The sequence below is a fragment of the Rhinolophus sinicus genome, linkage group LG16, assembly GCF_036562045.2.
Source record: "Rhinolophus sinicus isolate RSC01 linkage group LG16, ASM3656204v1, whole genome shotgun sequence".
Classification (NCBI taxonomy): domain Eukaryota; kingdom Metazoa; phylum Chordata; class Mammalia; order Chiroptera; family Rhinolophidae; genus Rhinolophus; species Rhinolophus sinicus.
Genome location: NC_133765.1, coordinates 37,395,638 through 37,418,926, shown reverse-complemented (window position 1 = coordinate 37,418,926; position 23,289 = coordinate 37,395,638). Strand labels below are relative to the sequence as shown.

General features: G+C 50.7%; 1 protein-coding gene and 1 long non-coding RNA gene across 2 annotated transcripts in view; one reads left to right on the top strand and one right to left on the bottom strand.

The window, feature by feature from the left end:
• Positions 1-2,745, bottom strand: part of LOC141569283 (uncharacterized) — a 7,708-nt gene extending 4,963 nt beyond the window's left edge. The window contains exons 1-2 of the long non-coding RNA XR_012492790.1: positions 2,605-2,745; positions 1,320-1,570 (exon numbers count right to left, since the gene is read on the bottom strand). This is a non-coding gene — a long non-coding RNA (uncharacterized LOC141569283). The remainder of the gene's footprint in view (positions 1-1,319; positions 1,571-2,604) is intronic.
• SLC15A4 (solute carrier family 15 member 4) lies at positions 2,346-23,289 on the top strand. The gene is made up of 8 exons (XM_074321929.1): positions 2,346-2,904; positions 8,180-8,475; positions 12,410-12,578; positions 13,020-13,097; positions 13,532-13,700; positions 19,685-19,840; positions 20,935-21,093; positions 22,271-23,289. The coding sequence occupies exons 1-8, from the start codon at positions 2,371-2,373 to the stop codon at positions 22,426-22,428; spliced, it is 1,719 nt and encodes a 572-aa protein (XP_074178030.1). The 5' UTR covers positions 2,346-2,370; the 3' UTR covers positions 22,429-23,289.

Sequence of the window (23,289 nt, the reverse complement as noted above, 5' to 3'; positions counted from 1 at the left end):
CTAGTGTTCAATTTGATGATTTTTAGTACATTCACAGAGTTGTGCAACTATCACCACAATTAATTTTAGAATATTTCCATCACCACAAAAAGGAACCACGGACCCTTTAGCAGTCATTCCCCAATCTGCCTATCCCCTCAGCACCTGGCAATCACACCACCATTTGCATTCGGTTGGTACAGGTTTGCCTATTCTGGACAGTTCATAGAAACGGAATCTTGCAGTACATGGTCTTGGCTTTTTTTTTCTTTTTTTAACACCACAGCCAAACCAAAACATTTCTGCCTGCTGGATTTGTTGTGCAATCTCAGGGCATTAGAGATGGCAGTGCACAAGAGACCTCCCACAGATCAGAAACAAGCACTCCAAATTCCTCAGTGTCAATCTGAACTCTGTAACTGCCTCCCTCCCCTCTTTTCACTCAGCTTTATGCTTCTTAACTGAAACAATCCAATTGAGGTGGTTTGCTGTCCTCCAAAATGGCACGTCTATAATGGGCAAAGCTTTAACACCAAGTCACCGCACGAGCCACGCCAAATGGCTTTCCACCCCACGTTGAATGTTCATGTTGTTCTGAGTGTGTCAGTCCTGTCAGTCTTGGAACAAACACTCAGAGGTCCTGCCTCATCCACCAGCTGAAGTGGGGAAGAAGCACTGGACTAGGAATTACCCAGTTACAAGCCTTTTTTTTAAGCCTGAGTTCCAATGCCTACTAGTACGTATGACCCTGCAGAGGGATATCCCCTTCAGGGGTTTGCTTTTCCCATCAGTGAAACGAAGATACAAATATATGCTGTAGACACCATGGGAATGTCAAAAAAAAAAAAAAGTCAGGTGAATAGAGATGTTCTTTCAGCACCATTTACAATTCAACAAATATTCATTCATTTATGCAGTTAATTCCACACATGTTTATCATTGGCAGCTACTGCGCTCGATTCTAGGAATACGGTGAGGACAAAATAAACAGTCAGCCCTCCAGCTTTGAAGATAGGTGTTAGTTTCACAAAATAAGTAATTATAAATTATAATGGGTGCTGTGTAAAAAAAAAAGTATAGGGTGCTCTAATGACATACAAGGAGGGGATCTGATCTAATCTGGGAGGATCGGGAAAGTGATATAGTCTGATAATTACGCTGACTAGCACCGCTGGACAGTGTGGGGAAGGTCCTATTCTGGCTTCCCTTGTGCTCTCATGAAATATTTATCTACTGCGTGCTGTGGGCCCGCACACTAGGCATTAGTCTAGATATCAGACATTTAGGAAAGTAAAAATGTTAATACTTGCTACTGAAGTGTCTTTGGAAGGCCCACCTACCCAGATGACCCGCTGGCAAGGTGATGGCTCCATCCTTGTCTTCCCGGGAGTTAAGGATGGAGGAAGAGGGAACCATCTCACGCTAATTGAATCATTGCAGCCACGCTTCCCCATTTCTGAAGACTCGCTGGGGGCCGGTGTTGGACGACACGCTCCCACTCCACACGCCAGGCACTGCTGTGGGTACCAGGGGGCATGAAACAGAAGAACGCTGCCACCTTGGAGCTTGTACCATGGGGACCACGGACAAGCTGGGGAGACAAAAGAATAAACAACAACAGCAAAGACAAATACTACGGAGAAACTAAACCAGGGTGGGGGTGGGGCCGGTTTTAGACGGGCTGGCCAAGAAACGCGTCTAAGAAACGACCCTGGAGTTGGGAATGGGAGGAAAACAGGATGCCAACCACGTGACACGGAGACAGGCGCTGAGACTGGCTTATTCTAGGGCAGTGGTTTCTCAATGGGGGTGACTTTGCTGCCCAGGGGCCACTTGGAGGAATTTTCAGTTGTCACAGCTGGGACACTGGGGTGGGACTGGCATCTAGTGGAGCGCAGAGGGCAGGGAGGCGAATAAGCGTCCCACTATGCACAGGGCAGCCGCACATCAGAGAAGCGCCTGCCCCACTGGGCAGCGGGGAGGCAGGAGGCCGGGCGCGGGCACAGGCACAGGGACCAGCGGTCGCCACCGTCGCACGTCCGCCTGCAGGACAGGCAGAGCCCCAGGCCGGTCTGCGCAGCCCGGGTTTCAATGGCGGGGCTGGAACCTCGGGGCGCCCGGGAAAGACTCCGCCTTAAAACCCTGCCCCCGGTAACGCCCCCGCCCCGCGGCCCCACCGACGGCGGAAGCGCGGCCGCCCCTGGGCGGGCTGCCCCCCTGACCCCGGAAGTTCCCGCGGGCGGCGCGCCCGCCCAATGGTGACGCTCGGGGGGCGGGCCGAGGCGGCGCGCCCGCCCAATGGAGACGCTCGGGGGGCGGGCCGAGGCGGCGGGGCCGGTCTCGCGACAAGGGCGGCGGCCCAGCCGGGCAGAGCGGCGGGCGGCCGGGCGCATGGAGGGCGCGGGCGGGCGCGCGGAGGAGCGGGCGCCGCTGCTGGGCGCGCGGCGGGCGGCGTTCGCGGGCCGGCGCGCGGCGTGCGCCGCGGTGCTGCTCACGGAGCTGCTGGAGCGCGCCGCCTTCTACGGCGTCACCGCCAACCTGGTGCTGTTCCTGAACGGCTCGCCGTTCGGCTGGGAGGGCGCGCAGGCCAGCCAGGCGCTGCTGCTCTTCATGGGCCTCACCTACCTGGTGTCGCCGTTCGGCGGCTGGCTGGCCGACGCGCTGCTCGGCCGGGCGCGCGCCATCCTGCTCAGCCTGGCGCTCTACCTGCTCGGCATGCTGGCCTTCCCGCTGCTGGCCGCGCCCGCCACGCGCGCCGCGCTCTGCGGGACCCCGCGCCCCACGCGCGGCCGCAACTGCACGGCGCCGCCCTGCGCCGACGCGCCCGCCCGCTACTGCGCGCCCGCCACGCTCAGCGCGCTGGCGATCGTGGGCCTGGGCGTGGGCGCGGTCAAGGCCAACATCACGCCCTTCGGCGCCGACCAGGTGAGCGCGCTGGGTGCGGACGGGGACGTGCAAGGCTCCGAGGACCCGTTGGGATGAGCCCTGGGGAGGGGGCCGTGGGGACGGGGCACACGGGTAGATGGCTGCGAATAGAGGGACCTCCTTTGTGCAAAGGAGCCGTTTGAGGGGCACCTGGGCGATAGCAAAGGACCTTCCCAGACGGGGCGTCTGCGAGTTCCGAGGCCCTGGGCCGGGAGGGGAGGAAGCGCGTGGGGGTGTTGTGGCTGCGGCAGCAATGGTGTTGCAACCCAGAAATGTATCAGATCAATGTCTGTCCGCCTGGAACTTACACAAGGTCACACGCTATTTTCTTTGAAGTGGGAAGAGAGGTGGTGGGCAGGGGCTCGGTCCCGTGAGGCTTGGTAAAGAGCTGCATGTCTGTTTCGGATACAGGAGGGAGCCTTTGTGGATTTTCAGCAGGCGAGCAATGTGATCTGATTTATGTCTGTAAAAGATTCAACTTCTGTAGCCCGAGGCGTGGCAGCTGTGGCCTGCCAGCCAAATCTGGGCTACTTCCTGTTTTTGGAGCTAAGAATAGGAATGGGTCTTGGGTTTTCAAGTGGAAGGGGAAAAACAAGAATATTTTGTGACAAGTGCAAATTCTATGAAATTCAAATTTCAGTCTCCACAAAGAAAATTTTATTGAAACAGGGGGCCCGCTCATTCCTGTTTGCTTCTGGGCTGCGCAATGGCTGTTTTCACAGTAGAGGAGCAGAGTCGAGTAGTTGGGACAGAGACTGCACGTCTCCAAAACCTAAAATACTTAGGCCCTGCTCGTCAGACGACACGTCCGGACATACGGTGGAGAACCTAGGTTGAATGGGAAGTGGTGGCAGCAGGATGCCAGGTGGGAGTGTGTTACACTAGCCACATGAGAGAGAGTGGAGGCAGTGGGGTGGAGCGAAGTGGGTGGCTTTGGGATGAGTTATGGAGGTAGAGTGAGCGAGAGGAACCATAACTCCTAGGTTTTTCTGTTAAGGAGCCCTGTAGTGGCCTACATTCACTGCGGGCTTTCTGTGTGCTAAGTACCTTATTAGTCCACACGACGCTGCTGCTCTTACTGTGCCCATTTTACAGATGAGGAAATGGAGCTTTGAGATGTGAAGTCATTTGCTCCAAGCTACACAGCTAGTGCACGACTGGGCCAGCATTTGAGAGCCTGGTCTTTGGAATCTGAGCTTCACCGATACCTGTATAAGGCTATCCGTCACAGTAAGGCGACACCTTGTAGTGACGTTGGAAGTAACAGTTGCCTGGTGTACCGAGTTCTTCATTCTCTGCACCTCGGAATGTGCTTTACACACTTGATCTCATTTGAACCTCACATGGATCTTCTTACACCCATTCTTCAGACCAGGAACCAGGCACGAAGCAGGGATTGGTCATTGCTGTCGTCCTGTGGGCAGTGAGTGATCAAGCCAGGGGTTGAGTCCAGGTCCGATTTCTTAGTCCACACTTTCCCCATTGCACCAAGATGAGCGGGACGTGTGTGTTCTGTGAGGATGCAAAAGAAATGCGGGGGCCTGGGTCTCAAGGCCAGGGCGTGTGGCTTTGGCCTTGAGGTGCCATCAGCTCACAGGCCACAGCAAAGGCCGCCTGCTGGGAGCGCAGTTGCCTGTCTTTAACGGCCAGGCCACAGGGTTGAAGGGTGACATGAGTCTTAGGCCCTTTCCTGCTCTGCGTGCTCCTACTTGGTCCCACTAAGCCCCCAACTATTTATGTGCTGCAGTTGTTCTGTCTTATAGGGAACGGGCTTCGAGGGTTTCACCCCCCCAGGGCACACAGCCAGTGAGTGGGGCAGCGGGGTTTGGACCCAGGCGTGATGACTTAAATGGTAGTTTTCTCCGGGAGATGACAGATGCGAAATTAATGTAATTTCTTAAAGAACAAATGGTCTGATAGGGGTTATCTACAACACATGACAAAATGTGCACTCATTTGAGGCATCGTTAAATGTGGACATTAAAAAGAAATGTGTTCTCTTCTACAAGATAAGTGGCCTAATCTCTCCACGTCTGACACTTGGGAAAACCAGGAGCCCTGCAGACTCGGCCGTGTTAGAGGCTGGGCAGCCAGAAGCAGTGCGTGCTCGTGAGGAGGTCCCAGAGGTTTTTTAAGGCATTTGTTTCAGACAGTTGGGATAAGTGAATATTGACAACATATTAGACACACGTGTGTTGATGTGAAGTTTCTCAGGTGTCATAATGGCATTGTGGTCATGTAGAAGGATGGCCTTGTTTTTAGGGGATTCATGATGAAATCTCCGGGGTGACATACGATGCTGCAACTTATTTTTAAAAAGTTCAGCCTAAAAGAGTATTTCAAAGATACAGACAAGAACTAAGGATGTGAGTGAGTGACATAGGAGCGTATGTCTTAATTATTCTTTCAACTTTTCTATCAGTTTAAAACTTTTTTTAGTAAAAATTAAAGAGAGGTCCAGCAGCTGATCCATGGATAAAGCAAAAGTGGTCCATCCACACAGCGGAATATTATTCAATAAAAAGGAACAAAGTGCTGACTCTCAATGTAATTTGGAGGAACCTGGAAAACATGCTGAGACACACCAGGCACAGAAGGCACGCGCGCATGATTCCATTTCCATGAAACATCCCGAGCAGGCAGATCCAGAGAGTCGAGAAGTAGACTAGTGGTTGCCAAGGGCCGGGGGAGGCGGGTGGGGAGTGACCACAGGGAATTTCTCGTTGGTGTGACCAGAGTGAGGAATCGGATGGTCACCTGATAGTTATAGGGCGCTGGAAACAGACTGAAAACCACTCGGTTGTACATTTCAAAAGGTGAATTTTTTAAGTGTGTGAATTATGTCTCTTTAAAATCGTGTCAAAGGAAAAAGCTTATGGCAGGTGCTGGCTGGCTGGTCTCTGAAGCCAATTTCAGAGGCTGCCCTCCCAGGGGTGCTGGCTGCTTGGTGAAGGGAGCCGTGGTCTGGGGTGTGAAGCATGTCAGGTCACTGTCATCTGCTGGCCCTTCTCATTTTGAGGACAGCTGTTTATGTTTTGAAGCTGCTGTTGAGCACGCATGTCTTTGTCTCCAGCGTAGGGCCTCTGGGAGACACGCGAGGTGGAGATGGACGGGGTCAGGCTGTACTTCAGGCCCGGTTGACTTTGGAAAGAAGATGCGTAGCTGAAGATTCTAAGGGTGATGGATTGTGATGTGAATCCTGCCAGCCCCATAGGTTCCCCCAGTGCTTTACCTTTTTCAAAGGTCACAGTCATTCTTGATGGGTGAATTGAGGATTTGAAGTAGTATTCTGAAAGAAGAAAACACGGTTTTACCAATAGAGACAGCCAATGATACATTTTTTTCTAGAGGAAAAAATTCCCTCGTGTGCATTTTAAGGAATTTTCCCAAAGAGGCCAGCTGTTTGAGCCACGCTCTGGGCTCCGTGATTCTGATCTTTCCGCTCTCCTCTGAATTGATGCAGCCTTGGCTTCTCAGCAGTCACGTGAAAGGCTGTTTGCCCTTGGTGTGCGGCGGGGACAATGATGTAATGTGACTAATGGAGTGATGGCTGCTGGCTTCTCTGCCCAGGGCACCTGGCATGTGATTTGCAGTGTGTAAGAGCCAGCTTCCCATTTGTTCCCAAAGAATCCCTGGTATGTGGCTATTTAGGGCCTGGGCACCAGGCTTAGCTTCCTCTCAAGTCATTTCTGGTGCGGTGCACATGGAAGGTTAGTCAGTGGGCCGGCAGGTTCACACAGGGTGTGAGTGTGACTGGGATCCTAGTCAGGGTGCTGCCAGACTAATTAACTGTTAATTTTTTCATGCTTTGTTTCAAGAAGATACATCTAAGGACTTGGGACTGTGTGTACAGTGCCCTGGGGTCATGGGGAGGCCCCTGCTGTATTTCGGTGTTCCTAAATTATGTCTGCATTAACTTTAGATTCCTGTTTACTGGCCCCCTTCCCTGGTAAGCTCCGCCCCCCCACCCAATTACTTGTATTTATATCTTTAGTTATAGTTTCTCTGCCCACAGTTTTTCTTTCCTCTGGTCTGCTTGCAGGAGTGCGTGACGGGTCACATCCAGCTTAGTGACATTGAGATGCATTGCGTCCGCATGAAGAGCTGTCTGCCCTAGACCTAGAAGAAATTCCCCAGACAAGTCACTTACTCAGTAGTCGGGCCAGCATTTGATCGAGGACCTCTGTGCAGTTCAGATGTAGGTGGGAGGCAAGTGTAAGCTTCTCCTGAGAACATGTAGTTTATTCAGAACTCAGGTTTTGAGCTTGGGATGGTGGTTACAATATAATTACTTCAAGCATGTTACTTGCCAACACCGTAAAAAACAGAGGTTCAAGTGTCATCAAGTAATGTGCTTGCTTAAAAGATGCGTTTCTGTGGATCGTAATTGGGTGTTTGGGCTCCATGAGAAGCCTCATCTGTTGTTTAGGAGTTTGCCCCGTGGACCAGAATCAGATCTGTTACTGGGACAGGAACTGTCTGGCCTTTCCATAAGCTGTGAGGTCAGGACGAGACGGCAGGAAGTCTAACACCGCGGACTAGACGGTCTGTGTGAGAGCCAGTGCCAGCCTTTGGTCAGTAAGCTTGTTACAGGTTTTATGAAATGACTCTGGCTGTTGTGGATGTGAAAACCCAAGTGGGAAGGGAAGTTGTGGGTGCCCCCCCACCAGGGGCCGTCACCAGCGAGATGGGCCCCCTGTAAGGAAGTCGTCTTGTGGAGACTGTACACCCAGAAATGGCTTGTTCTCTCGGTGCGTATGTTTGTCCAAGTTCGGGAAAATGAGGGATTTTTTAGTCTTCCAGGAATCCATCCTTGTCAGAATGTCCCCTGATCCCAGTGGTGGCCTTGCTGATCTAAAGTCTGTAATTTCCTCTGTGCTCCAGTTCTCTCCAGGCGAGAGCTATGGAGCTGTGACTGGAAAAGTCTCCTGGGAAGTTGATTAAAATGCAGACGCCGGGGCCCCAGGAGGCCCCAGGCAGGTAGTCCCCACCGTGTTTGGGAGCCTCTCCAGGACTTGTTGGATTTAAGCATAATTCGGAGACACATTACCCAGAATGTGTAGCAACGCAGAGTGTAGGATGCTTTGTTTAGTTTTGGTCAGGGGACCCCGAATGGATCAGTAAACATCATGGTCGTGCGGCACGTCTTCCAGGCTTGATGACAATAATAATTGTAATACAGAAAAAATAGTTGTAACGTAAACACATTACGTCTGTGTTTCATCTTTGACGTTTTTCAGACGCTTTCCCACCTGTCTCCTGCCGGTTGTTTCAGGTTAAAGACCGAGGCCCAGAAGCCACACGAAGGTTCTTTAATTGGTTTTACTGGAGCATTAACCTGGGCGCGATCCTCTCGCTGGGGGGCACGGCCTACGTGCAGCAGAACGTGAGCTTCGTGAGCGGCTACGCCATCCCCACCGTCTGCATCGGCGTCTCCTTCCTCATCTTCCTGTGCGGCCAGAGCTTTTTCATCACCAAGCCCCCCGACGGCAGTGCCTTCACCGATATGGTCAAGATTCTGGCATATTCCTGCCGTCCGCAGAAGCGCACTAGAGAGCACGGTCAGAGTGGGTGAGTGTGACCCCGTCACGGGCTCGCTGGCAGCTCATGCACCTGCTTCCTGTCTGTCACCTGCTCACTGGGCGGGGCACTGGGCGGAGCGGTTCATGTGTCACGTCCTTTAACTCCCATCGCCAGCAAGTTGGAGGGGACAGGTGCCCGTCTCCACCTGAAAACCAGCCCAGCAGCCTGACTTGCTCTGCTTTTACGTTTTAACCTGCATGTGACCTTGTCTCCCCGCTGATGCCGATGGCAGCTCCCGACTGCGTAGTTATATGCGGCGGGTACAGTAGAAAGGTACAGAGGCTTAGAGGAGAGGCACGTACTCTGTCCATTTCTCTTCTTTTAGAAAGCTTGGACAGTCCTCTGAATGAGAAAGCAAGCAGCAGTTGCTTACTTTGTAGGTACCTCTGTGTGCTCCCTAAACAGTCAGCTGTCACCTTACGCTCTGGGTCAGCATGTGAAGGGTCAGCAAGGGCCGCCTGATCCGATGGTCACGCCAGCCGCTCTCTGACAGAGGACACAGCAGAATTTTGAGGTGCAGGTAGGGCAGCTCCAGGTCCCATTTGCGTGGGACTTCCCGGTTTCAGCCCTGAAAGTCCCATGACCTGGGGAAGTCCCACAGCCCTAGGCAAAGGGGGTCCCCTTTGCCGATCACTAAAGCCTAGTTCAGAATTTGCCCAAGAGAAACCTCAGAATTTGTGTTTTGCTATTTATTGCAGTATAATTTCCATGTAGTAAATGCGTCCCGTTGGCTGTCCAGTTCCGGAAAGTAGGACAGGTTTGTTCCGTGGCGTCAGCACAGTGCAGACAGGATCTAGCCCACCGCCCAGGACGGTGCTGGGACCCGTGTAGTCAGCCCCTCAGGGAACATGTCCACCGAGGTGGCCTTCTGGAGGGGGCGGCCAGTCCCTGAGCCCGAGGCTGACCTCAGGCACGTGGGCTCCCTGCCTGTGGCACCGCACCCTCCTGATTGGGTGGCCCTGATGGCTGGAATGTTCTCCAGACCGGCCCCCACATCTGCCTCCTTGTGGCTTGTATGTCTCATTTGGTCCTTGGAGCCATAAGGAATGTCTGCTGTCCCTTCCACGGGGGAGATTTGCAGCTGCACTGAAACAGCCTTTGTGGCCCTTCACCCTGGCTGAACACCTCTGGTTCCTTCAGCTGTCCCTCTGTGGAATTCCGACGGGTCTCTTAGCCACCTGTGGGACCTGGAATCCTGGTGGGTCAGTGTGGCATTGTGACTCGCAATTGAGAATGACAGACGGTGGGACCACGGCACAGTTTTAAGAGTGAAAATGTCTCCGCGCCAGCAGCGGTCACTGGTGCCCTCCTCAGGCACCTCCTCAGGTCCCGCTTTTCTCCAGGCAAAAGCAGAGTTTCCCACCCTAGACGTCCATCCTACACACGGAAGGCCCTTTAGCAAACCGCATCCTTGGAAGGAACCCCTCGCGGTTTTAATGTTTGTGTGTGCGTGGTTCCTGGTGGACACTCTGCGAGAGGACCCATTGCTCCAGGGACATTGGTGGGTTTTAATGCACAGGTGCCATAGTGAAGATTTTCACTCAGGAATCGGATTCCCTTTAGGTTTGTTTTTGGAAGCCTCCTTTGGCATAATTAAGATAAAAAGGACTACGTAGCTTGCAGAAAAGTTGATGGCCCAGAGAATTCTCCACCTGTTCCCTCCTTATGCACAAGTTCCGGGCTCTGTGACCTCGGGCAGGTAATGACCTTGCAGAGTCTGCGTGTCCTTTTGTGCAGTGGAAAGGGATGCATCCCATAGGACGTCGTGAGGCCTGGGTGCGCTGAGGTGTGCACAGCTCCCAGCAGCACACCTGCCCCTGATGACAGCGCCTTTAATATTAACGAGTGCTCGAAGGTGCTTGTCTTAGAATCCGAAGGGAGTAGGCAGTGCCCCAGGTTTCCCTGTTGGCGCTCTCATTTCATCTGCCCATCTCCATTTCCTTCTGACGTAGGTTAGTCTATGTTTGAGGATGATTTAGTGCCGATTTTAAATGAAAATCCACTCAGTTCATCAGAGCAGAGTGGAAATGGTTCTAAACCTTTTTTGAGATCCATACCTTTTGGAGTTGAGAATATGAGAACTAACGGACCCTCTTCCCGGAGAAGGCACACGCGTGTGCATGCAGCCTCTGCAGACAGTTCCGGGAGCAAGCTCACCCCATCGACTTGTCTGTTCCGTGTCATGAGTGACCCTGCCTCCATGTTGGACCTTTGTGTGTTGCAAAAATAATACACTAACAATATGTATGAGCCAGGCCAGGCTTTAGATGCATATTGACTTAGCGGTTCTTTAACTATGTAATGAGATGAAACAAAAACAACGTAGCCAGTAGCCTGTGTAGCCAGTATTCCTGGTGAGAAAATGGATGTTACTCGACATTTAAGTGTATTTAGAAACACGCGCAGTATGACAATCATAGTCATATGAGGTAGACAGGGACTTTCAATTTCCTTATTTGGTCAAAAAAAAAATTGGAACAGCTGTGAATGTTCTCAAAAGAAAGTAGGAAAAAACTTTTGGAATTTAGAGGTTTCACTCTGAGTGGGTTTTTTTTTCTGATTCTTTTCCCCTAGGAGACAAAGCTGTATGAGGGTAGGAACGGTGTCTTTCTTATTTATTCGAGTACCCCCAGTACCCACTTAAAATGGGGTTGGGCAGAGCATAGGTGCTCGGGAAATATTTGTGGAAATAAATTTAGTTTTTCAGTACAAAATTTGACGAAAATATTCAGTTAAAGTTTTCAGTTTTCTGTGCTCTTCAAGTTCAGATGAAAAATGTGAACATTGTAAGACAAAGGTGATTTAAAATGGTGGTGACTCCGCTAAATGGGCAGCAGTTTACAGGCTGGCAAGCAGCTGATTGGCGTCTCTGGCTTTAGAGACTAGTGTGCGGTTAAAACAAAACCCTTCTCTGGTGCCCTAAGGAAACGTTAGAGCACGTTTCTCCATTAGAGTGGCTCGGAGCTAGGAAAGGGCTCGGAGCTATCCACTGGGACCCCATCATTTTATCACCAGTGAAACAGACCCAGGGAGGGAAGCTGCTAATACGAGAGCCAGGACCTAAGGCCTGAGTTCTGACCAAGCAACAGGCCTGCTGGGGGTGGGGGTGATGCCTGTGGGTGGGGAGCAGAAGGGTAGGTGTGTCCTGCCGAGGGCTGGGCCGCCGGCTCAGAGCCAGCGCTGCCTGGGCTTAAACCAGCCCCAGCTCAGGCTGTGTTACCTCAGGTCCATTCCTTGCCCTTTCTGTGCCCTGGCTCCTCCTCTGTAGGCGGCTGGCAAGGTGTCCTGACCCTCACGGGCCTAAGGAGTGAGCACTCATGTCACATTATCTACCATCCTTGTCGTGAGCACTAGCTGTCCCCTCTCAGCTCTGCCTTTGTAAGAGGTGACTGCTTTCCCCGCTGTAATAGGACAGGGCCTGCCTCACGTCACACCCGTGACCACGTTTTACATAAACCAGCACAGTTTGACTAACGGCAGCATCCGTGTCGATTGTCAGGCCTGGACATTTGATAAATTCCCTAATTAGAAATCGCAACAACCCAGCGCAGTTTTCTCTTCAAACATGAACCCCATGGTGGGGCTGCTGTGCGTGTTGCCAGCTTCAGATGGAAAACTGCAGGCCTTCCTCCCACAAGTGGACGGTTGGCGTGGGACCAATGCTGGGACCGCACTGTACCTTGTAGCCTCGTAAAGTGACAGTGGCTGCAGTCGCACTTTGTGTCAGCTGTTTCGTACGTTTTGCAATGTTGGGCAATCATCGGGGCAGCTCTGGTTGGTGTGGACCATTAGTAGGTAATAAAATGACGTTTAAGTAAATTCAGTGCAGCAGGCTGCCTTCCTCCCCCAAACTTAGTTTGTGACCAAATAATTGATTTCGAGGGGTGGAAAAAAACTAATTCCTTCATTTTATTTCCCAAAGTGAAGGCAGTGGAGTCTTTCAGCAATCTTCTAAACAAAGTCTGTTTGATTCATGTAAGATGTCTCGCGGAGGGCCATTCACAGAAGACAAAGTGGAAGACGTGAAGGCTCTTGTCAAGATTGTCCCTGTTTTCTTGGCTTTGATACCTTACTGGACAGTGTATTTTCAAGTGAGTGGTGACAAACAGGTTTAATTTCCTTTATCTCCCTGTGAAATGTGACCCTGGCACCCGGCAGGGCCGTCACTGAAGTATGTAGGGTTCCGTGGTTTCTTCCCCGTGAGTCTCTAGGGTCTTGGAATCTTGTTTTTAGTTACGGACTCATTTTTGCTCATTTAAATGTTTTGAATTGTTTTTCAAAGCAGCAGCTAGGAGTAGGTACGCTTCTGTTTTTCCAGGCCCCTTATTTTCGTTTGATTTCTCATTTGGATAACTCTGATCTCTTTTTCAAAGTTGATCTCCAGATGAATTTATGATGGTCAGATAATTGACTTGTCTGTTCCGACCTGAGCCCCTGAGCCCGCGCGTAGGCTGGGGGGGGGGAGGGGCAAGTTGCGGGAAGTGTTTGAAGGCGAGCTGTTCATGGATAACGATACCGCTTTTTACCCCTAGATGCAGACAACGTATGTTTTACAGAGCCTTCATTTGAGGATTCCAGAAATTTCCAGCATTACAAGCATTCGTCATACGGTGAGAACAATTGGCAGTGATCTGAAAGTGGTCACTCGGGGTTTATGGGGCAGATGGGTCCCTCCTACCCATCGTGGATACCTTATAAGCGTTACCAGTTCGCACCAACCAAAAGCATTCTTACTGAAGTGGAATTTTTCCTTATTTTAGAGACTGTTTTTCTGTTGGTTGGGTCATTTACTTGATTAAGTTGACTAATGTCGGTCGATTAAACACGAATGAATATTTTCACCTGAATCTCCCAGCCTCACCTTAAAGCACAGACAAATAAACGCAAATCCGTTTAGAAGTAATATCTTGCCTCAATTCCGGCGTCTTGAAACTGACAGGCCCGAATGCTTTGTAGACATGCGCTTGGGATAAGCCTTCAGTTGTTGGGTAAGTGCCCCCTGTTCTGCAGAGAAGTAAGCTCGTGTTTCCCGTCTTCCTCCCAGTTCCCGGCAGCCTGGCTCACCATGTTCGACGCGGTGCTCATCCTCCTGTTAATTCCGCTGAAGGATAAGCTGGTGGATCCCATTTTGAGGAGACATGGCCTCCTCCCGTCATCCCTAAAGAGAATCGCCGTCGGCATGTTCTTTGTCATGTGTTCTGCCTTCGCTGCAGGTGAGAAGCCACTTCCTCTCGTTTCTGCTCGACACGGACTTGGGCGGTTGTGGGGAGTTCGGAATATAGTGATCGACCCCGGCTACTCGGTCCACGTGTTACCAGGAAGTGTGTACTTGAAAAGAGAACTGCATGGGTTATTTTAAACCCGAGATGTTCGCTTTGTACCTTCTCGCTATAGGAAGTTTAGGCTTCTTTAGGGATGTGTCAGTTTTCTGGTAGCACACACCCCAGGGAAGTGCTCTGGGAAGGGGCTGAGACTGAGTCCAAGGAAACTTGTCCCCACCCCACTGAGTTAGGTTTCGGACAACTGCTGATTGCTGACCAGGTGGGTTTTTATAAGTTTAAGGTGTATGTTTGTCACACCCCCTAGGGTTCTAAACGGCGGGTCCACCCCTAGGCTTCAGCGCTCCCCCGAGCCCTGTGCACTCCATAGACAGGAAGCGTGCGTTTTCCTGGAGAAAGGTTTCATCAGTTACAGGTTCACGACCAGCCCCCACCCCTTAGAAAAAAGGAAAAAGTTCAGTGGTAGTGCCTAAGTATCCATCACCGAGGGGGCAGCGACCCTTTGGGGGGCCCTTTCTGTCTCTATAATTCTTCTAGTCTGGAATATAAATTGAAATGTCTTCTGCTGAGGTATTGCGACTTTCCCAAGTTATTTGGACTTCTTCCCTCATTAATATTTGAAAATTATTGCGCCGAAAACAGCTTCATTTATAACAAGAAAGCAGCTATTCCTGAATCAACTCTATCAGCACTGCTGTGAGGAATTGGATGCTAAGCTCTGCTGAGACGGAATTTAATATTCTCAGCAGCCTCCTCTCCCACCGCCGAGCGAACATATTGATAGGGTACTTAATAGATGTAAAGAAATGAGTCCCCAGGCTTAAGAAATCCATATCCCAGAGACTGCGACATCTTAGAAGACAATTACGTTTTCTCTCGATCAAATAGATAATTACAGTGAGGTCGTGTCTGAGTGCAGTTTGGACCGCGTGCTTTCCTTCTCATTCCGCCTGTTCTCCAGGCCTGGGGCACATGGGGAGCCAGGCGCGAGCAAATGGAGCTAAATGACAGCTGGGCTCCAAGCAGGTGTCCACAGGCAGGCAGGCGGCAGTCAGCGGGAATGTCTGGAGGAGCCGTGATTGGCTGGAGGTGCTGTCTGTCCGTCCGTCTGTCTTATCTCCCGAGTCCCTACTGGAGGCTCGGCTGTGGTCTCAGCAGCGCCCCCCTTTCCCAGATTGGGGAGCCCTCTCTTTGCACACGACCACGCTGGTCACATGCCAGGGAGGGTAGGCCCTGTCCTCTCGCTGTGGGAAAAGACATGTGCTTGGTTTCCCAGGCATTTTCTAGTAGGTTCCGGGTTGGGCTCCTTTAATACCACCCGCCGTCCCTTTCAGTTTCATTATGGCTGAGGAGTCTCTGCCAGCTGCCCTGAGAGCCTTGGAGGGAGTTCCTCTGATTTCAGAACCTGTTTGTGCAGGAAACAGCTGGCAGACCAGGGACTGTTGAGAATGCCCATGGGACACAGCCGTCCTGCCTTTGGAAAAGTGCTAGAAAACAGGGCAGCTTCCCATGCTGAGCAGAATCGGGCTGCCTTTGAAGTGGCACTGGCACGCGTGGGGACACAGACGGTTTGAGCTGGCGTGGCTGCACAGCTCTGAAATGGCAGCATCTGAACTGATGAACTCAGAAATGGAAAGTGCCTGCTATGCTTGTAGTTTTAGGCTTTCTCTGCTAAGTGGCCAAATCCTGGGAAGGAATGTGCCTGTCGCTGGTCCGGACAGTTTAAACATCCGATGACTTGACTGGAGCACAGTTTGTTAGTGTCACGGAAACGGCCCTGTCTCGTGCAGCTTCTTTCCAGCGCTAGTGAGGATCACTGAATTGGAGCAGTAATGACCTTCGAATAGAGACCTGCAGCTATTGTAGCAAACCAACATTTTGATCTAGAAAAGAAACTATCTTGCCTAGTAGCTTACTACATTCACTACTAATAAATTTGCCTTTCAACCCACTACATTCACCCCTAATAAATCAATATATTCCACTTAGTGCCATATCAGCCACTAATAATTCTTTCTTTAAAGTTTCTCAGATGAGAATAGAGCAGGTCTAAGTGGCTTCTTCAAGTCTTAAGAAAAAGAAGCATCTGAAATGGCAGCATCTGAACTGATGAACGCAGAAATGGAAAGTGTTAATTTGTTAGTTTTCCTTTTCCCCTTAAAAACGTGTGTATGTGTTCTTTAGTTCCTAACATAGTCCCACGCCTGCTGAGAACCTTAGGACCACAAAGAAGAACAAACATACAATCACGTAATCCGCAGTGCTCACACGACTGGTATGGCGTGTGTCTGGTCTTGATTTTGCTGCACGCATACACTGTTTGTGTTTCTGCACAAATGCAATCCTGCTATGTAGGCTGATGTGAGCCTGATTAAGAAAAACTAAGCGTAAGAAAAGCGTGAAGGTACAGTAACAGCCACGCATGTTACACGTAAGGAGGGAAACCCTCAGTACAGTGGAGACGTTCTCACACAGGTGGAGACACTGTTCCATCACCCCAGGAGGCGCACACTGCCATTGGCACATGCGTAGGCATGTTCCCTCCATGGTGTGTGACAACTGGTGGGACTCCCTCTGTCGCCTGCTTTAAACACCCTACCGTATCACGAGTATCCGTCCATGTCAAACATTCAGCTGCTGTCCTTTATTGCCATGTATTTAGGGTCCTCATTCTCACCGTTACGGGCCTCGCTTTAGTGAAATGTCTGCTGTTCAGGTCCCTCCGTCCCTTCACGGCCTTCAGTGCAGGAACCACAGTGAATGTCCCTGGCTGGAGTGTGTGCTGCACGCTGCCAGCTCGGGGCTTGGGGCTCTGGCCAGGCGTCCAGCACGCACTCCGGGACCGGGCAGAGCCCAAGGGCCTTTCCCCAGGTCCACGCTTCTTAGAGAAGAGCCAAGAACCGCGGGTCTGCAGCGAGTTTTTAAAGATGATTATTGCACAGTCAGTCCCTGGTCATCAAAAATACAGAGATGGAGGGGGGCGGATTCGTCCACCTTCCACCCAGTGACGACCACTTTATATCTTCCTACGACATTTTCTGTGACAGCTAAATTGCCTCTTTTTAAAACAGAAAGGAACAAGCCATTCCCACGGTTCATAGCCCTCTGTTTCTGTGTGCTAGATACATACCATTTTCTGTGTCGATTATAAATTCAAATTATGGTTTTTTTAACAGCTACATAATCTTCCATTTTTGGATGTACTATCATTTTTGAAAATGATTCCTCTCTTATTAAATGATGGCTGATTCTGGTCCTTATTTAACAACACGCCCTCTGTGTGCCTATGTGTGCACTTGTCTTATTGTTTCCGTGGGGCAGACAGCCCAGCATGAAAACGCCAGCCGAAGTGCACAGAATTTCTGATGTTACAGGACCCTTGTCAGTACTAGTTACTTTTTTGTATTAATCTCTTTTCTGATGGGTTAAAACATGGTACATCTTTGCTTTCAGGTATTTTTTTAGTGATGCTTAAGATTTTTCCCCAGATTGAACAGTCGCTCTGTTCTGTGTACAGTTTGTGTTGTGCCCAGTTTTCTGATGGGTTTTTCTTTTTCTTGGTGATATGTAATCGATTGTTATTATTCAGAATTTTATCTCACCTTACATATACTTTTTCCAATTAAAAAAATTTTCCCTTTAACTTCATTTACGGTATCTTGCAAAGTCTTACACATTTCTTCATTTAGGTCCTATCCATTTAATGTTAAGTTTATTCCCAACTACTTTATGTATTAGGTTGGTGCAAAAGTAATTGCGGTTTTTGCAATTTTTTTTTTCTAATCTTTTAAACTGCAATTACTTTTGCACCAACCTAATATGTTTGGTTGCTCATATATGAGATTTATTTTAATTCTGAGTTTCAGTGAATTATTTTCGAATGGTGGTCATGCGTCCTCTTCAAACAGCAGTTCTTAGAATAATTCTACCTCCCTCCTGTTTGCCAGCACTGGCCAGACTGTCCCCTCTCTCCTGACTAAGGAGCGCCTCCAGCGGCTCGCTCACTGTGAAGGTTCAAGGTCTCTGTGGCCTCTCAGTTGGAAAGGATGCTGCTCTCTGACTTTCCTTCACGTTTACTGAGTGTTTGGGGCAGAAATGAGTGTTGGATTTTGCTCAGACGCCTCATTTTGTTTTCCAAGAGGATTACGTGCCACCCCCTCGCCCCCCAGCTTGGCTGCCCATGCTTTTCATTTATACTAGCTTCCTGATATTGAAGTGTTTCTGCATTTCTAAACTAAAGCCTGTTTGTTAACAGGGCTGCTTTGACGGCTGAACTGTAATCGGCCGCCGTTTCATCGAGCACCTGTGTGTCTGTCCGCAAGTGACACCAGTCAGTGCCTCGCGTCTCGGGGGAGTGGGCAGAGCCCTGTTTCTGTAGGCAGGAGACGGACACGACGAGAGTAGTCTGTCTGCTCCCAGGGAGGTGCAGGCCTTCACCTAGAAAACCTGTGAGCCCACGACCTCTGAGATGAAATTTGATAGCTTTTTCACCTTTTTCTCAGTTTTGTGCCGATTTCATTTTCTCTTGAATCACTTAAGCGCTTTTTTTTTTAAATGTCCCTAGTAAACCATCCGTTTTATTATTGAGTTTTAGAAAAATCATTAGTGGAGATAAAAATAGACTTTTAACTAAATCTTTTGTGTTTCCTTCCTCATTGCTAGTTTCATGTGCATATGTTCTCTTTTTTATTAGATCTGCCAAGACTATATGTATTTTGTGGTCATTCCATCTCTTAGATTTATCGGTTTGATAGTTTGTGTTTTCTAAGTGAAGGATTAAGTTATTAATTTCTTTCTGTTACCTTGGGTTTGTTTTGTGATTTTCTGTCTCACTTCCTGGGCTAATTCTTCGTTTTCTCTTGTTTATTCCTCTTTCCTGTTCTGCAGTGAAAGCAGGAGCTCTGAGGCCACTGTCCTGCCTGTCCCCCAGGGAGGATGGGGAGGTCGGGGACCCCCGGCTGGCCTGCGGGGAGGAGGTGCAGGTTTCCATGGGAGCGAGCTGCCTGCTTCCTTCCCGTGGTCCCTTGATGTCCCTCTTTGCTTGAACATGTCACTTGAGACGTGGCTTGGGGTGCAGGTTCCAGAGCTTCTCTCGTCATCACCCCGCCAGCCATGATCTGGGCTTTTTCATATTTTTAATGTAGATCCCATTGCCAGGCCCCAGGCTCCTCTCCTGCTCCATGCGGTTCTAAAACGTGCATTTTTATATACGCATTAGATGCTGGGGTCTGTTATTGCACTTGCAGCTAGAGCTCTTGGAAACCAAACATGTCCACGTTGTTAACCTCAGACCTTGGGCCTGCACACTGTCGTTTCTGAACTGTATTGTGATGGTTTAGTTTTGCTTCTGTGAAGAGGGGCCGTTTCACTCTGGCTGAGTTCTCCATGTCGTCCACCGCTTGTGGGATGAGCCGTCACTCGGCGGTGGCTGCCACCACCGAGAGCAGACCCTTTCCTTTGGCTTCTGAGGTCCAGGTGCCTCATTAGTCACAGTTACCATGGTGATGACAATTGCAGTGGATCAGCTTACAGCCCTGACGGTGATGTGACAGTCTCAAAATGTATGACCTACGGACAAGCAAACAGAAGTGTCTTTTCATCGCAGGGCTCTAGCTCCCCACCCCCTTTGAAAACAAAACAGGCGCGTAGGTGAGCAGTCGGGGTGTGAGCATTAGATTAAACGTGCTGCACAGCTGGCTTATGAACCCCATGTGAAACGCGTGTGATGTGACCCTGTGTCTTAGTGACCTACTCAGGAAGCTGGACGCGGGGGGCACCCTTCCATTGGGTCCCGGGAGCTGTGTACTTGGGTGTCGGCCTTTGTGTGCTTGGCAGCACACACCTGGTAGCGGACATGCAGTTGTTTAATTGCAAATGTTAATGAGCAAACGCTGTACTGACCGACTTATGAATTCTAGGGATTTTGGAAAGCAAAAGGCTGGACCTCGTTAAAGAGAAAACCATCAACCAGACCATCGGGAACGTCGTGTACTTCGCCGCTGACCTGCCCATTTGGTGGCAGGTCCCTCAGTACGTGCTGATCGGCGTCAGTGAAATATTTGCGAGTATCGCAGGTGAGCGTCCGTGGCAGAGGTGTGTGGGCGAGTCAGCTCGGAAAGTGACACAAGTCGTGACGTTTTCTTACTGTGTTGAATATGCTGAGACAAAAACAGCGCTTTGTGTTTTTGGTGGGCAGGTGTGGTTCAGAATACGAATTGGTAAGTAAATAGTGGCTGGGGTTCTCCTTTCGTAGTATAAAAACAGCTTCCCAAAAACATGTCCATGGACGTCCCCTGCCACCTTGGAGGGGCCACAGGAGAGAGAGAAGGGCCTCCCTACAGGGGGGGTGGGGTTTCCGGGTCTGGCACTTCTGGTCCAGCCCGGCCACGCGACCTGAGGGTACAAATGGCAGCCCCAGCTCGGGGGTTCAGTTCGGACTCACAAGAAAACAAGTCTGGTTTTTAAAAACACGTTCTCCTGGGTCATGCTCTCCTTTCCCCACCAAGTCTGCGATCAGGCGGTGGGTCTGTGCAGGACGTTTCTGGTGCTGGGTGGGGAGAGAAAATCAGTGACAAGCAGAAGCCGCGAGAGGCGTGGGGGCGGAGCTGAGGGTGTTCACCTCACACACATGCCAAGTCGGCTGATGGGCCTCTGAGGGGATAAATCACACAGAATGGGCCTTCCTTTAGAATCCACGGCAGAACTGCGCGTCTGGTTATTATAAAAATCTGAATTTATAGCTGTGCCTGCTGGAATTGTTTTAAAATATATTGCCTTTAAAATAGAATTCTTAAGTAGGTTCCCCATTTTAGTGGATCTACTTTGTTTTCATACTCCCATTAGTTGACGCTATAGGAAAATTTTGCTTCTCAACCTTTCTTTCCATAAAGACCAAGAAATTCTACGTATCAAATGTTACCTTGCAGTTTGAGAGCAAGGAGCTAAGTCTGTGTCCTAGCGTCTTGTAGGACCTGTCGTGGTGACAGGAGGAAGAGCCTCCCGCGCGTACCTCTGATTCTTGGGTTCCCATAAAGACTGTCTTCCAAGGAGGGGGCAGTTGCTCCTGCTTCAAGCTCTGAAGCGCTGAGCCCGCACCCTGGCTGCGTTCCTGCCACCTCGGGCAGTAGAGCAGCAGCCGGCGCCCGGGCTCACCCCCCGTTGCCCGCAGGTCTGGAGTTCGCCTACTCGGCTGCGCCCAAGTCCATGCAGAGCGCCATCATGGGCCTGTTCTTCTTCTTCTCCGGCGTCGGCTCCTTCGTGGGCTCGGGGCTGCTGGCACTCGTGTCGCTCAGGGCCATCGGGTGGATGAGCAACCACACGGACTTCGGTGAGGCCACCATCCCCGCTCAGCAAGTGCCCGCTGCGCGAGGGGAGGTTGGGAAGGAGCGTGGTGTGAGCGTGGGCTGTCCCTGTCCCTCCAGCCTGGCCAGTCCTGCTGTCCCCGCACCCGGCCGGCCTGGGACGTCCTCGGTTGGCAGACGCCTCGTCCACCTTAACATCCACGTCACGGTTTCATTTATGGGCATCTGTCCGTGTGGCGGCTTCTTCCCGACCATGCCTTTTAATTGTCTGCTGTTAAAACAACAGATAAGCGCCCTTTCTCAGTAAACAAACGTCACTCAGACCGATCGTATGGGGTTTCCCAGCTGAGGGCAGTGGTGGCACCTGGGGCGCTGGACACACGCTCACAAAAGGCGAGTTTGCTGTGTCCAGTTCACGGCAGCTTCCCAGGGGCCCAGGACACGGAGGCCTGTCTCCTCGTGTGTTCTCGCTGCTCTGTGTGGCATCCATTGTGACACCCACAGCACCCCAGGCCTGGAGGGGGGACATCAGCCGCCCTCTGCATGTCTTCACACCTGTCTTCCAAAACGTCAGCTCTGCCCTCTGCCTAATGGGGGTGCAGGGAGCCCCTGCAGATAGTTGGGAGGAAACACGGCATGAAACAGGCTGGGGCGCACTGCAGCATCCGGTCTGATGTTTGCTTCTGCTGGCAGAGCACACAAAAGACTTTTTTACTTTCCCCAAATGTTCTGTACAGAAAAAAAAAAAGTGGAAAGAGGCTTAGTTGACATTATTTCTCTCGTGGCCAGTTTTTCCCAGATTGCCATGCGGTGTCACACTGTCCACTGATTGTCACCTCGTCCTCTTCAGCCCCGCATGGATTTTCCTGAGGATGAGGCTAGAAGGGGGTCACATCCTCGTGTTCCTTTGTCAGGGGCTCGGAACGCTCCCTTCCCCCTTCCAGGAGAGACATGGGGTCCCAGGAGCAGGGGGGACCCGGCAGAGACCCCAGTCCAGAGCCCCTCTTAGAGACATGTCTGACTTCCGGTGACTTTTTGCAACAGCTTTGAAAACAAAATGCTTGTGTGTTTTGAATTACAGATACGTGATTCTTTTCTTTTTTTTCTGACCTCCCTTAAAAGTCACTCTGACTTAGTAGGAACCAAATTAAATAGGCAAAATCTTTTAAAGTCTCTCATAGGCGTCTTTGTTTTGTTTTCCAGGTAACATTAACGGCTGCCATTTGAACTATTACTTTTTCCTTCTGGCTGCCATTCAAGGAGCCACCCTCTTGCTTTTCCTGATTGTTTCCGTGAAATACGACCGACAGCGATCCAGAGCGGGTGGGACCCCCGCCAGCAGGAGGGCCTCTCGGCTCTGAAGCTCACGCAGGGTCTTCACCTGAGGGGCCCGCAGGTGACTGAGGGAGGCAGGGTTCAGGTCGCCGTGAATGGCTGGCTTCCCCAAAGCTTGTGTGACACCTGCACTGCTGTCTCCCCTCTTCAGCCAGATGAGCTTGGTAAGTGCCTTACTGGTTTGTCCCCGGGACGCTGGGCCTCCTGGACTGGGCCGCAGAGGTGTGTTGCTTCTCAAAAGTGAAGGCTGCTGCGTCCACCCGGCTGCGGGTTTCCTTTGGACGAAACCCACACGTGGAGTGCACGGTCTCGGGAGGCTCCTCGTGTCTCAGGCGGCTTCAAACAGATGTTGTCATTTCCTTCGCACACACCGTGTGATCTGACTTTTTTCTTTTTTGATTAATAAACATCTCATATCGGAGAACGGGAGGATTTTTAAGAGAGAAGTGTGGTCAAACACTCCAGAGGCTTTGTGTGAATGTCCTGGTCATGTTTCTTTTGTGAGCCACACGCCTTGCCATTCCCCCATTCCTTGGCACTGCTTCAAACGATCCTAATTTTTTGAACTATTGACACTGCTTTTCTTCCTCTAAGAACGGGCATCGAGACGTATGTAAGAGCATGTGTCCTGTCTCAGGCTGCAAAGCAGCTGAAAGAGTGTGTTACACCTGCCGCACCAGTCCTGCTGTGAAACGCCGTTTGGGCACCCTTCACGGGAGGGTGTCAGGAGCGAGTTCTTTTGGGCAGAATTAATGTAGTTACAAACGATGGAAAGTGTTAAATGTGAACTTGAACTGTTTGACTAGTCCCCAACTTTTGTGTTGTTATTTTACACGTTCGTGGCGTTCTGATTTTGTTAAATAAACTGTTCTTTATTTGTTGCTGTA